The sequence below is a fragment of the Myotis lucifugus genome, unplaced genomic scaffold (assembly GCF_000147115.1).
Source record: "Myotis lucifugus unplaced genomic scaffold, Myoluc2.0 scaffold_3550, whole genome shotgun sequence".
Lineage (NCBI taxonomy): Eukaryota > Metazoa > Chordata > Mammalia > Chiroptera > Vespertilionidae > Myotis > Myotis lucifugus.
The window spans coordinates 1-15,051 of NW_005874598.1; the positions used below are offsets into that span (position 1 = coordinate 1).

The 15,051-nt window shown below is 46.8% G+C and overlaps 1 protein-coding gene and 1 pseudogene across 1 annotated transcript; both read right to left on the reverse strand.

The window, feature by feature from the left end:
* Nucleotides 1–360: 360 nt before the first annotated feature.
* LOC102433877 (protein p13 MTCP-1-like) lies at nt 361–1,986 on the reverse strand. The gene is made up of 2 exons (XM_006108786.2): nt 1,939–1,986; nt 361–834 (listed from the first exon to the last, which is right to left on the reverse strand). Exon 2 carries the CDS (start codon nt 770–772, stop codon nt 434–436), a length of 339 nt encoding a protein of 112 aa, XP_006108848.1. The 5' UTR covers nt 773–834; nt 1,939–1,986; the 3' UTR covers nt 361–433.
* A 3,533-nt stretch (nt 1,987–5,519) lies between these two features.
* Nucleotides 5,520–5,855, reverse strand: LOC106695833 (annotated as a pseudogene).
* Nucleotides 5,856–15,051: the final 9,196 nt, after the last annotated feature.

Sequence of the window (15,051 nt, forward strand, 5' to 3'; positions counted from 1 at the left end):
CCAACCCTCTATCCACGGAGACAAACAAACTAGGGCTCAGTGGTTAATTCTCGTCTGTGCCCTGGACCAAGAATCGAACCGTTACGTCCAGGATCATAGGTCGTCCCTCAAAGACTGAGAAACACCAGCTTGATTCAAAATGCTTTTATTGATTTGAGAGAGAGGGAGAGAGACAGAGAGAGACAGAAAAGACAGAGAGAGAAAGGAGTGGGAGAAGAAGAAGAAGAAGAAGAAGAAGAAGAAGAAGAAGAAGAAGAAAAAGAAAAGAGAGAGATAGCGAGAGAGAGAGATATCAATGTGCCCTCGCACCCAGGGGGTGGCAGATAGAATAAAAGAGCTTAGTAAAAAGGTGAACATAACTATCCACATCCCACCAGCAGGCCAGCAGGACTGGGGCTCAGGTTGCCAAGAGCCAGGGACCCCATCAGATGTCCTACGAGTCGGCCATCAGCTCAAGGATCATTTCCTCCAGGTCATCCACCTTGACATGGTGCACGATGCGCCAGAACCGGCCCATGGAGTCCAGGTACTGGCTGCCCTGGTGTAGTGTCCACATCGAAGGCATGGTGCTCGAGATCAGCGGGTTGGTGGAGAGTGCGATATACCCACTGGGGATGTCGTCCTGCCACAACCGTACCTGCAGGTCACCTTCTGTGTCCAAGACGAGATGCAGCCACGTGCGCTGGTTCTCGTCCTCATACACCGAGTGCCCACGGATCCTCAGGCAGATGGGGTGTGAAGTGAGGTGCACCTTCGACAGTAGCTCGACCATGACCCCTTCGTGGTTTAAGGAGCAAGAGCCACAGCTTCTCAGAGCCTCTCGCTATTTCCTTCCTGTTATGGAAAGACAGGGGATGGGTCTCCAAATGCATTTTACCTCGGCTTTTATCGTTATGGATTTTACGGTTGTGTTTGTGGTGGCCTTTGGTTTATTTTGCAAATTTATAAATCTCAACTTTTCTTTCTTTTCAGTTTTAGAGCTCTGTTCTCAAACAAACTGTACAAAAAGTATGTAAGGTAAAATATGACTCTATGAAGGTAACATGGTCCCTATGGAATTTTAAAAACATTTTTAAATGGCAGTTAACATAGAGCCTTATGTTCATTTCAGGGTACACCTAATGATTAGGCATTTTATAATGGACTAAGAAATCATGGAATTAATCTCATACCCATCTGACACCATACACAGTTATTACATATTACTAGAGGTTCAGTGCACAAAATTTATGCACTCAAGGTGGTTCCTCAGCCAACCCTGCAGCCTCTCCCAGTCTAGGACCCCTTGAGCGATGTTCTACTGATGGTTAATGCCAACTTTAGTGCTTCTGTGGAGGCTCCCACTAACCCCCTGTGCTAGGCTGCTATGAGCCTGCCTTTTAGCTGAGCGGCGCTCCTCTGTGGGAGTGCGCTGACCACCAGTGGACAGCTCCTGCCGTGAGCATCTGCCCTTGGTGGTCAGTGGGTGTCATCGAGACCAGTCGTTTTGCCGTTTGGTCGATTTGCATATCAGCCTTTTATTATATAGGAATGTCTCAATGCTCTACTTTGCTGTGCCATGACTATACTTTCATTTTTTTCAAATAGTTTTACTGATTTCAGAGAGGAAGGAAGTGGTAGAGAAAGAAAGATCAATGATGACCGAGAATCAGGGTTTGGTTGCCTCCTGCAGGCCCCCTACAGGGGAGCAAGACTGTAACCCGGGCATGTGCCATGACTGGGAATTGAATCGACATCACTTGGTTCTTAGGTTTAAGCTAAACAACTGAGCGATGCCAGCCAGTCTATTTTTTTTCTTTTCTTTGTTTTTCTTAATTAAAACTTTGTACTTGGTTCAACTTTTCTTTTTGTCTTGACAACACCACCTTCTTTCTGATCATCTCAGAGGGAATTCACAAACCATAGAACAAGCCATCCCATGCAAATAATATGCTTTACCTTTAACAGCTGGCAGAGGAAAAAGGCTAAGGTCTGCGTCCAGGTGAGCTTCTTAACAGCGGTCTTGCTTCTCAAGTGCTGGTGAGAGAGGCAAGACCAAAATATTCAGGGACAGACAGATACTGGGATATTTGATCAAGCAAACAGGAAGCAAAGAGACAGGTGAAACACAAGTAGAATTCCTGAGGTCTCATAACATCACTTATAGAATGATCTCTCCCTTCCCCAAACCTGGCTATGCTCTTGGCAAGAGCCGTATGGTTTTGCTGCTAAACTCACTTCAGTCCACAAAGACCAAATTCCTCCCTCAGATTAGACTCCATCCCCAATTATTCCTCCTCCTCCTCCCATCCATCTTTTTCTTACCTCTTCTTCTTGCTCTAAAGGCAAAGCACCATTCTTCACTCCTTTCCTCTGTGACCGGTCTCTGCTTCCCGCTGTCACCTGCAGAAGAATGAACATGACCATGATACACAGGTTCCAGGGAGTCCCTGTACCAGGAATGTGTCCAAAAAAACAAGGTTCCCCTGACTCACATCCCAGAAACCAGTCCCTTGAGACAGGTGGTGGTGAGGAAGGAAAGACGTTTATTCAGGTGCCGGCAACCTGAGAAGATGGGGGAAGCTCGTTCCAAAACCCATCTGCAAATCTCAGTGCAGGCAGAGGCTTTTATAAGAAGGGAGACGCCAAAAAGAGCGAAGAGGTCAGGGGGCGGGGCTTGAGAAGTTCTCTACATGCCGACAGGCACAGTCCAATCTGATAAGTATCTTGCAAGTGGTCAGGTGTCGGTCCAGAGTGCGTCATCATAGTGTTTGTCCTCCTGGTTCTAAGGTTTAATGTCAGCAAATCTCCTAGAATTGGAAAGGTCAGAGTTCATATCTTGTAAAATTAGTTCCTAGGATTATTATACAAACATGCTGTTTACCTACAAGATTCATTATTAGTCAGAGTCTGCATTTACAGGAACAATGTGGAAAGAATAGGGAGGTGAGTTGTAATTCCCACTGTGACATGAGTGCTGAGATGCTTCGTTCTTCTTCAAGGCATTTGCAGCCTTTTAAAAGTCAAATTGGCCCTGGCCGTTTTGGCTCAGTGGATAGAGCGTCAGCATGCGAACTGAAGAGTACCGGATTGGATTCCAGTCAAGGGCACATGCTCAGTTTGTGGGCTTGAACCCAGGCTTTGATTCCCGGTCAAGGGCACATACCCAGGTTGTGGGCTTGATTCCCAGTGAGGGACTTGCAGGTTGTGGCCGACCCATGATTCTCTCATCATGGATGTTTCTAACTCTCTCCCTCTCCCTTCCTCTCAGAAATCAATAAAAATATATTTGAAAAAAAAGGCCGATGCTCTATCCACTGAGCCAAACATGCTCAGGCGCTATGTCGTCTTTAAATGACTACCCACCTGGTATGTTAAACCAAAAAAAAAATAATAAACTATTTTAAAACAATGCGCATTTAATCTGAATGCCACACTTGCTTAATATTTTTAAAATGGTTTTATTGTCTCAGAGAGGAAGGAAAAGGAGAGGGAGAGAAATATCCAGGATGAGAGAGAAACACGGATGGGCCGTCACCCAACGCCGCCAACTGGGGATCGAACCCACAACCTGGGCATGTGCCCTTGAACGGGAATCGAACCGTGACCTTCTGGTTGATATGACCACACTCAGTCACTGAACCACTCCAGCTGGGCCTGAAGTGCAATATTTTGAATATGAGAAACACACCTTAGAAACACAACCCTCACGCTCCACAGTCCTCAGCCTTAAAGGTCTCAATGTGCATTTGCAAACACTTTCTTGCAAGAGGAGAATTTAATCAGCACTCAGTGATCACTTTAATGCCGCCATGGATGACATGAAATTAATTTTTGGGGCTCATCCTGGGCCCTCCTCCGCCACCTGTCTTAGGTGCGATGCTAGATAAATTTTATGATCGCTGGGCTTTGTTTGGAGATGTTTAGTGCTAAACACAATTAAAAACCCAAATGCATCTAGAGCTAGACACTAAAGCCACACATAGAGCCTGTTCAAGCCTTCAGCTGACTAGCCTTGGCATCCCTCATAATTCCTCAAAGGAAAGAGATGATCAGCATAAAACACTCCTATCCCCCAAACATTCGTTCTTTTTTTGGAGAGGGTCGTATTGGATGACAAAGCTCAGGAGATCAAACAATGAGAACGCTGCTCATTGAAATGAAAACTATTTCCAGTGATGTCTTCGAAACTTGCCTACCAGGGCTGGGCTAATATTTTCACGCTGAAGGTCTTTTTCTTTGTCTTTCTCTGTTTTATATATTTTTACTAGAGGCCCGATGCACGAATTCGTGCACCAGTGTGGTGCCTCGGGCTGGCCTGCGGGGATCGGCCGAAAGTGGCTCTCTGACATCCCCCGCGGGTTCCCAGACTACGAGAAGGCACAGGCCAGGTCAAAAGACCCCACCGGTACCCCATTAGGTCTGGAGAGGGACTTGGGAGGTTGGCCAGCTGGGGAGGGACCATGGGAGGGCTCCAGGCCGTGTACAGCCTGTCTCACTCAGTCCCCATCAGCCAGACCCCAGTTGCAATCTGACCTACCAATCTGAATGTCTTGTCCCTGGTGGTCAATGCATTTCATAGTGAGCAGTTGAGCAACCTTAGTATATCATTTGCATATTATGTTTGATTGGTTGAACAGATGACCAATCGACTGGACACTTAGCATATTAGGCTTTTATTATATAGGATTGCTTTCATACAGGAAGGGAGAAAGAAACATCAATGATGAGAGAGAATCATACATCGGGTGCCTCCTAAACACCCCCTACTGGGGATTGAGCCCACAACCAGAGCGTGTGCCCTTGACCAGAATCGAACCTGGGACCTTCCAGAGTCCACAGTCCAACCCTCTATCCACTGAACCAAACAAGCTTGGGCTCATTGGTTAATTCTTGTCTGTGCCCGGACCAGGAATTGAACTGTGACCTCCAGGTTCATAGGTCGTCCGTCAACCCCTGATAAACACCAGCTTGGGTCAAAATGCTTTTATTGATTTGAGAGAGAGGGAGAGAGTCAGAGACATACAGGGAAACAAAGAGACTGAGAGAGAGAGAGAGAGAAAGGAGGAGGAGGAGGAGAGAAGAACAAGAAGAAGAAGAAGAAGAAGAAGAAGAAGAAGAAGAAGAAGAAGAAGAAGAAGAAGAAGAAGAAGAAAAGAAGAAGAAGAAGAAGAAGAAGAAGAAGAAGAAGAAGAAGAAGAAGAAGAAGAAGAAGAAGAAGAAGAAGAAGAAGGAGAAGAAGGAGAAGAAGGAGAAGAAGGAGAAGAAGGAGAACTAGAACAAGAAGAAGAAGGAGAACTAGAACAAGAAGATCAAGAAGAACAACAACAAGAAGAAGAATAAGAAGGAGAAGAGAGAGAGAGAGAGAGAGAGAGAGAGAGAGAGAGAGAGAGAGAGACATCAATGTGCCCTTGCACTTGAGCGTGGCAGATAGAACAATGGAGCTTAGTAAAAAGGTTAACAGAACTATACATGTCCCACAAGCAGGCCAGCAGGACTGGGGCTCAGGTTGACAAGAGCCAGGGACCCCATCACATGTCCTATGAGTCTTCCATCAGCTCAAGGATCATTTCCTCCAATCCATCCACCTTTACGTGGCGCACGATGCGCCAGAACCTGTGCATGTTGTCCACGTACTGGCTACAAGATTGGAGCGTCCACATCAAAGGCATGGTGAACGAGGTCAGCGTGCTTGGGGTGAGTGCAATATCCTCAATGGGGATGTCTACCTGGTGCAACAGGACTTTCAGGACATCTTCTGTCTCCATGATGAGGTGCAACCATGTGCGATTGTTTTCGTCCTCATACCCTGAGGTCCTACGCCTCAGGAGGATGGGGTGGGAGGTGAGGTGCACCTTTGAAGGGAGCTGGGCCATGACCCCTGCGTGGTCCAAGGAGCAACAGCCACAGCTTCTCAGAGCCTCTCGCTACTTCGGTCCTGGTATCGAAAGACAGGGGATGCGGTCTCCAAATGCATTTGACCTCGACTTTTATCTTTATGGTTTTTACCGTTGTGTTTGCGGTTGCCCTTGGTTTATTTTGCAAATTTATAAATCTGAACTTTTCTTTCTTTTTAGCTTTAGATCTCTCTTCTAGAACAAACTGTACAAAACGTACTTAAGGAAAAATATGACTCTCTGCAGGTAACATGGTCCTATAGAATTTTAAAAACATTTTTAAAATGACAGTTGTCTTAGAAGATTAGGTCCCTGTCAGGGTACACCCCAATGATTAGACATTATATAATGGACCAACAAATCATGCAATTAATCTCAAACCCATCTGACACCGTACACAGTTATTATAATATAACTAGAGGCTCAGTGCACAAAATTCATGCACTTGAGGGGGGTCCCTTAGTCAGTGCTTCAGCCTCTTCCAGTTTGGGACCCCTTGGGGGATGTCCAACTGACGGCTTAGGCCCGATTTATTGCTGCAATGGAGGCTCCCACTCCCCCCCTGTGCTCATCAGTTGTGAGCCTGGCTTTTGGCTGAGCGGTGCTCCCCCTTTGGGAGCGAACTGACCACCGGTGGACAGCTTTTGCCATCAGCATCTGCCCCAGGTAATCAGTGCGTGTCACAGTGACCAGTCTTTCTGCTGTTTGGTCCATTTGCATATTAGCCATTTATTATATAGGATTGACTCACTGCTCTACTTTACTGTGCCATGAATATTCTTTCATTTTTTTCATATAGTTTTACTGATTTCAGAGAGGAAGGGAGAGGGAGAGAGAGAGAGAAAGATCAATGATAACAGAGAATCACGGATTTTTTGCCTGTTGCATGCCCCTTACTGGGGATCAAGACTTTAACCTGGGCTTGTGCCTTGACTGGGAATCGAATCGACATCTCCTGGTTCCTAGGTTTAAGCTGAACAACTGAGCCATGCCAGCTGGGCTCTTTTCTTTCCTTTCCTTTTCTTTTCTTTTTTTTTTTTAATTAAAACTTTGTAGTTGGTTCAACTTTTCTTTTTGTCCTGAAAACACCATCTTCTTTCTGATCATCTCAGAGGGAACTCACAAACCATAGAATAAGCCACCCTGAACATATAATATGCTTTACCTTTAACAGCTGGCAGAGGAACAAAGCTAATGTCAGCGTCCAGGTTGGCTTCTTAACAGCAGTCTTACTTCTCAGGTGCTGGAGAGAGAGGCAAGACCAAAATATTCAGGGACAGACAGATACCTGGGATAGCTGATCAGGCAAACCGGAATTAAGAGTCAGGTGAAACAACAAGTAGGATTCCTGAGTTCTCATAACATCACTTATAGAATGCTCTCTCCCTTCCCCAAACCTCAGCCATGCTCTTGGCAAGAGCTGTATGGTTTTGCTGCTAAACTCACTTCAGTCTACAAAGTCTAAATTCCTCCCTCAGATCAGACTCCATCCCCAATCTTTCCTCCTCCTCCTGCTCCTTCTCCTCCCATCCATCTTTTCTTACCGGTTCTTCTTGCAATGGAGGCAAAAGCACCGTTCTTCGATTCTTTCCTCTGTGACCGGTCTCTGCTTCCCCCTGTCACCTGCAGAAGAATGAACATGACCATGATACACAGGTTCCCGGGAGTCCATGTACCAGGATTTGTCCAGAAAAACAAGGTTCCCCTGACTCACACCCCAGAAACCAGTTCCTTGAGACAGGTGGTGGTGAGGAAGGAAAGAGGTTTATTCAGGTGCCGGCAACCTGAAAAGATGGGGGAAGCTCGTTCCAAAACCTATCTGCACATCTCAGTGCAGGCAGAGGCTTTTATAAGGAGGGAGAGGCCAAACAGAGCAAAGAGGTCAGGGGGCGGGGCTTGAGAAGGTCTCTATGTGCCGACAGGCACAGTCCAATACAATAAGGATCTTACAAGTGGTCAGGTGTCGGTCCAGTGTGCGTCATCATAGATTTTGTCCTCCTTGTTCTAAGGTTGAAGGTCATCAAATCTCCCAGAACTGGGAAGGTCAGAGTTCATATCTTGTAAAATTAGTTCCTAGGATTCTTACACAAACATGCTGTTTACCTACAAGATTCATTATTAGTCAGAGTCTGCATTTACAGGAACAATGTGGAAAGAATAGGGAGGTGAGTTGTAATTCCCATTGTGACATGAGCCCTGAGATGCTTCGTTCTTCTTCAAGGCATTTGCACCCTTTTAAAAAATCAAATTGGCCCTGGCCGGTTTGGCTCAGTGAATAGAACATCAGCGTGCAAACCAAAGGGTACCGGGTTTGATTCCAGTCAAGGGCACAAGCCCAGGTTGTGGGCTTGATCCGCAGTTAGATGCAGGAGGCGGCCGATCCATGATTCTCTCATCATGGATGTTTCTAACTCTCTCCCTCTCCCTTCCTCTCTGAAATCAATGAAAATATATTTGAAAAAAAAGGCCAACACTCTATCCACTGAGCCAAACCTTCTCTGGTGCTAGGTTGTCTTTAAATGACTACCCACCTGGTATGTTAATTCAAAAACAATAACAAACTATTTTAAAACAATGTGCAATTAATCTGAATGCAACACTTGCTTAATATTTTTTAAATGTTTTTATTGTTTCAGAGAGGAAGGAAAAGGAGAGGGAGAGAAACATCCATGATGAGAGAGAATCACGGATAGGCCGCCACCCAATGCCGCCTACGGATGTTGGAGCCCGCAACCTGGGCATGTGCCCTTGACCAGGAATCCAACCGTGACATCCTGTTTGATATGACCACACTCAGCCAGTGGACCACACCGGCTGGGCCCGAAGTGCAATATTTTGAATATGAGAAACACACCTTAGAAACACAACCCTCACGCTCCCCAGTCCTCAGCCTTAAAGGTCTCAATTTCCATTTGCAAACACTTTCTTGCAAGAGGAGAGTTTAATCAGCAGTCAGTGATCTCTTTATTGCAAGCATGGATGACCAGGGCCCCCCTCCCACCTCCCATCTTGGGTGCGATGCTAGATAAATTTTATGATCGCTGGGCTTTGTTTGGAGATGTTTAGTGCTAAACACAATTAAAAACCCAAATGCATCCAGAGCTAGACGCTAAAGCCACACATAGAGCCGGTTCAAGCCTTTAGGAGATGAGCCCTGGCATCCCTCGTAATTCCTCAAAGGAAGGAGATGATCAGCATAAAACACCCGTAATCCCCCAAACATTCGTTCTTTTTTTGGAGAGGGTAGTATTGGGTGAAGAACCTCAGGAGATCAAACAATGAGAACTCTGGTCATTGAAATGAAAACTATTTCCAGTGATGTCTTCCAGCCTTGCCTACTAGGGCTGGGCTAATATTTTCAAGCTTAATTCTTTTTCTTTATCTTTCTCTGTTTAATATATTTTTACTAGATGCCCGGTGCACGAATTTGTCCACCAGTGTGGTGCCTCTTGCCTCGCCTGCGGGGATCGGCCGAAACTGTCTCTCTGACATCTCCCGAGGGTTTCCAGATTACAAGAGGGCACAGGCCAGGCCAAGGGTCCCCACCAGAGCACAATTGGGGCCAGGGTGGCATGTGGGAGGTTGGGCAGCTGGTTCGGGACCATAGGAGGGCACCAGGGCATGTCCAGCCAATCTCACTCAGTCCCCATCAGCCAGACCCCAGCAGCAAGCAGACCTACCAGTCTGAATGTCTTGTCCTTGGTGGTCAATGCATGTCATAGTGAGCAGTTAAGCAATCTTAGTATATCATTTGCATATTATGCTTTGATGGTTTGAACAGATGACTGGTCGACTGGACACTTAGCATATTAGGATTTTATTATATAGGATTGATTTCATACAGGAAGGGAGTGAGAAACATAATTGATGAGAGAGAATCATACATCGGGTGCCTCCTGCACGCCCCCTAATGGCGATCGAGCCCACAACCAGAGCATGTGCCCTTGACCAGAATCGAACCCGGGACCTTCCAGAGTCCACAGTCCAACCCTCTATCCACTGAGCCAAGCATGCTAGGGCTCATTGATAAATTCTTGTCTGTGCCCTGACCAGGAATCAAACCGTTATCTCCTGGTTCATAGGTCGTCCCTCAACCACTGAGAAACACCAGCTTGGCTCAAAATGCTTTTATTGATTTGAGAGAGAGGGAGAGAGACAGAGAGACAAAGATTCAGAGAGAGAGAGAGAAAGGAGGAGGAGAAGAAAAAGAAAAAGAAGAAACACAACAACAACAACAACAACAACAACAAGAAAGAAAGAGAGAGAGAGAGAGAGAGAGAGAGAGAGACATCAATGTGCCCTCATACCTAGGAGGTGGCAGATAGAATAACAGAGCTTATTAAAAAGGTGAACAGAACTATACACATCCCACCGGCAGGCCAGCAGGATTGGGGCTCATGTTGAGAATAGACAGGGATGCCATCTCGTGTCCTACGAGTCGTCCATCAGCTCAAGGATCATTTCCTCCACACCATTCTCCTTGACGTGGTGCACGATGCGCCAGAACCGGCTCATGGGGTCCACGTACTGGCTGCCAGAATGGAGCGTCCACATCCAAGGCATGGTGCTCAAGGTCAGCGAGCTGGTGGTGAGTGCGATATGCCCACTGGGAATGACTTCCTGGCACAGCTGTACTTGCAGGACACCTTCTGTGTCCATGAAGAGATGGAGCCATGTGTGATGCTTCTCGTCCTCATACACCAAGTGCCCACGGATCCTCAGTCACTTGGGATGCGAGGTGAGGTGCACCTTCGACGGTAGCTCGGCCATGACCCCTCCATGGTCAAAGGAGCAACAGCAACAGCTTCTCAGAGCCTCTTGCTACTTCGGTCCTGGTATCGAAAGACAGGGGATGGGTCTCCAAACGCATTTGACCTCGGCTTTCATCTTTATGGTTTTTACCGTTGTGTTTGTGGTTGCCTTTGGTTTATTTTGCAAATTGATAAATCTCAACTTTTCTTTCTTTTTAGCTTTAGATCTCTCTCCTAGGACAAACTGTACAAAACGTACTTAATGTAAAATATGATTCTATGAAAGTAACATGGTCCTATAGAATTTTTAAAACATTTTTTAAATGACAGTTGACATAGAATGTTAGGTTCATTTCAGGGGTACACCCCAATGATTAGACATTATAAAATGGACTAAGAAATCATGCAATTAATCTCATACACATCTGACACCATAACAGTTATAATATTACTAGAGGCTCAGTGTACAAAATTTATGCACTCAGGGCGGTCCCACAGCCAATCCTGCAGCCTCTCCCAGTCCAGGACCCCTTGAGGGATGTCCAACTGATGGCTTAGAACCGCTTTAGTGCTGCCGTGGATGCTCCCACCACCCCCCTGTGCTTGATAACTGTGAGCTTGGCCTTTGGCTGAGCGGCGCTCCCCCTGTGGGACTGTACTGACCACCGGTGGACAGCTCCTGCCATGAGCATCTGCCCTTAGTGGTCAGTGGGTGTCATAGCAACCAGTCCTTCTGCGGTTTTGTCGATTTGCATATTAGCCTTTTATTATATAGTATTGACTCAATGCTCTACTTTACTGTGCCATGACTATTGTTTCATTTTTTTCATACAGCCCCAAACAAAGCCCAGCTATCATAAAATTCATCTACCATCACACCAGCAAGAGGAGGCTGGAGGGGAGCCAGAGAGAGCCCCAGAAATCAATTTCAGGTCATCCATGGTTGCATTAAAGAGAATCACAGATCGGCCGCCTCCCAAACACCCCCTACTGGTGATCAAGCTTGAAACCTGGGCCTCTAGTCAAAATATATTAAACAGAGAAAGATAAAGAAAAAGACCCTAAGCCTGAAAATATTAGCCCAGTTCCGGTAGACAAGGCTCGAAGACATCAGTGGAAATAGTTTTCTTTTCAATGACCAACGTTCTCATTGTTTGATCTCCTGAGCTTCGTGAACTGATAATACCTTCTCTAAAAAAAGAATGAATGTTTGGGGGAATTTGTGCACCAGTGTGGTGCCTCGGCCTGGCCTGCGAGGATCGGCTGAAACTGGCTCTCTGACATCCCCGGAGGGCTCCCAGGATACTACAGGGCACAGGCCAGGCCAAGGCACCCCACCGGTGCCCCATTATGTCTGGGGAGGGACACGGGAGGTTGGCCAGCTGGCAGCGACCATGGCAGGGCTGCAGGGTCTGTCCACCATGTCTCACTCAGTCCCGATCAGCCAGACCCCAGCAGCAAGCTGACCTACCAATCTGAATGTCTTGTCCCTGGTGGTCAATGCATCTCATAGCGAGCAGTTGAGCAAGCTTAGTATATCATCTGCATATTATGCTTTGATTGGTTGAACAGAAGACCGGTCGACTGGACACTTAGCATATTAGGCTTTTATTATATAGGATTTATTTCATACAGGAAGGGAGAGAGAAACATCAATGATGAGAGAGAATCATACATCCAGTGCCTCCTGGACACCCCCTACTGGGATCGAGCCCACAACCAGAGCATGTGCCCTTGAGAATAATCGAACATGGGACCTTCCAGAGTCCACAGTCCCACCCTCTATCCACTGAGCCAAACAAGCTAGGGCTCATTGGTTAATTCTTGTCTGTGCCCTGACCAGGAATTGAACCGTGACCTCCGGGTTGGTAGGTCGTCCCTCAACCACTGAGAAACACCAGCTTGGCTCAAAATGCTTTTATTGATTTGAGAGAGAGGGGGAGAGACAGAGAGAGACTGAGAGACAGAGAGAAACGAGATGAAGAAGAAGAAGTTACCAACAAGAAGAGATAGAGAGACGTCAATGTGCTCTCGCACCCAGCAGATAGGACAACAAGAGCTTAAGTTTATGAAAAATGTGAAAAGAACTTTATCATCTCACGGGCGGCCTGCAGAATTGGGGGTCAGGGTGACAAGAAGCCAGGGACCCCATCACATGTCCTATGAGTGTTACTTCAGCTCAAGGATCATTTCCTCCACTCCATTCTCCTTGACGTGGTGCACGATGCGCCAGAACCGGCACATGGGGTCCACGTACTGGCCGCACGGGTGGAGCGTCACATGGTGATCGAGGTCAGCGGGCTGGTGGTGAGTGAGATATGCCCAATGGGGATGTCTTCCTGGCGCAACCGAACTTGCAGGACACCTCCTGTCTCCATGAGGAGTTGCAACCACGTGCGCTGGTTCTCGTCCTCATATACGGAGGGCCCACGGAGCATCAGGCAGATGGGGTGCAAGTGGAGGTGCACCTTCGAGTGGAGTTCGGCCATGACCCCTCCGTGGTCCAAGGAGCAACAGCCACAGCTTCTCAGAGCCTCTCAACACTTCGGTCCTGGTATCGAAAGACAGGGGATCGGGTCTCCAAATGGATTTTAACTTGGCTTTTATCTTTATGGTTTTTACGGTTGTGTTTGTGGATGCCTTTGGTTTATTGTGCAAATTTATAAATCTCAACTTTTCTTTCATTTTTAGCTTTAGATCTCTCTTCTAGAACAAACTGTACAAAACATACTTGAAGTATAATGTGACTCTGTGAAGGTAACATGGTCCTACAGAATTTTTAAAAAATTTTTCAAATGAGTTGACATAGAACCTTAGGTTCATTTCAGATGTACATCCCAATGATTAGATATTATATAATGGGCTAAGAAATCATGCAATTAATCTCATACCTTTCTGAAATCATACACAGTTATGATAATATTACTAGTGGCTCAGTGCACAAAATTCATGCACCTGGGGTGTTCCTCAGTCAGCCCTGCGGCCTCTCACAGTCCTGGACCCCTTGATGGATGTCCAACTGATAGCTTTAGTGCTGCCGTGGAGGCTCCTCCCACCCCCACCCTGTGCTCGGCACCTGTGAGCCTGGCTTTTGGATGAGCGGTGCTCCCCCTGTGGGAGTGAACTGACCACCAGTGGACAGCTCCTGACATGAGCATCTGCCCCCGGTGGTCAGTGTGTGTCATAGCAACCAGTAGTTCTGCCATTTGATCGATTTGCATATTAGCCTTTTATTATATAGGATTGACTGAATGCTCTACTTTACTGTGCCATGACTGTTCTTTCGTTTTTTTCATATAGTTTTACTGATTTCAGAGAGGAAGGGAGAGGGAGAGAAAGAGAAAAAAAGATCAATGATGACAGAGAATCACAGATTGGTTTCCACCTGCACACCTCCTACTGGGGATCAAGACTGTAACCTGCGCATGTGCCCTGACAAGGAATTGAACTGTGATCTCCTGGTTCCTCGGTTGAAGATAAACAATTAAGCCACGCTGGCCAGGCTCTTACCCTTCTTTTATTTTTTTCTTTTCTTAATGAAAACTTTGTTCTTGGGGAGAAACTTAGATGCCGGCATAGGTAAACACTAGACTGTGCTGTCTCGCACAACCACTTCAAAAATACAACTAAACGACAAAACGGACATCACCCAGAACCACATGAAGGCTGGCTGAGGGGAAATTCTTCAACTAGAAGGAAGGAGAACAGCGTGCCGAGACTCAGAGGAGGCGCAGTGCAGAAAATACAAAGGTGCGGAGGTACGTGCCGAGCAGGCTGGTGGCTGAGGGTGCGGTTGTCGTTTTCAATCGGGAGGGAGTCTCAGACTCTGAGCTCCAGTTCTGGGCGAGTCTCTAGGGACCCAGACTCAAACGGGAGGAGCGGGACTGTCTGGCATCGGTCGAAATGAGAGGGCAGCTTTCTCTCCGAGGTTTGCAGCGGTTGTTGGGACTCTGAGAGGCAGAGCCTCTGGGGACGGGACTGAGAGCAGCCATAACTGCTCGCTTTGCCCGCCATGTTGATCCCGTGTGACCCGCCCCGCCCAAGCCCTGTGTAGAGCCATTTGTCAGATAGCCTCAGGCAAAGGCTAGATTAGCACCTCCCCAGAGGACAGAAGTTTTCCCACTGCAGACACAGCTGATTCTCACAGCCAGTTGGCCTGGAGGCCAAATCCCGCTAGTATTAACTACAACAATCAAGGTTTAACTACAACAAGACTGCGCACAAAGACCACTAGGGGGTGCACCAAGGAAGCATAAAAAATTCGGAGACAAAGAAACAGGACAAAATTGTCAATGGAGGATATTGAGTTCAGAACCACACTTTTAAGGTCCCTCGAGAACTGTCTAGAAGCCGCCGATAAACTTATTGAGATCTACAAGAAATCATAATGAGACCCTCGATGTTGTGATAAAGAACCAACTAGA

What these genes read in the sequence shown, in the direction of transcription:
- LOC102433877 (XM_006108786.2), bottom strand. Translation starts at nt 772, where the DNA reads ATGGTCGAGCTACTGTCGAAGGTGCACCTCACTTCACACCCCATCTGC.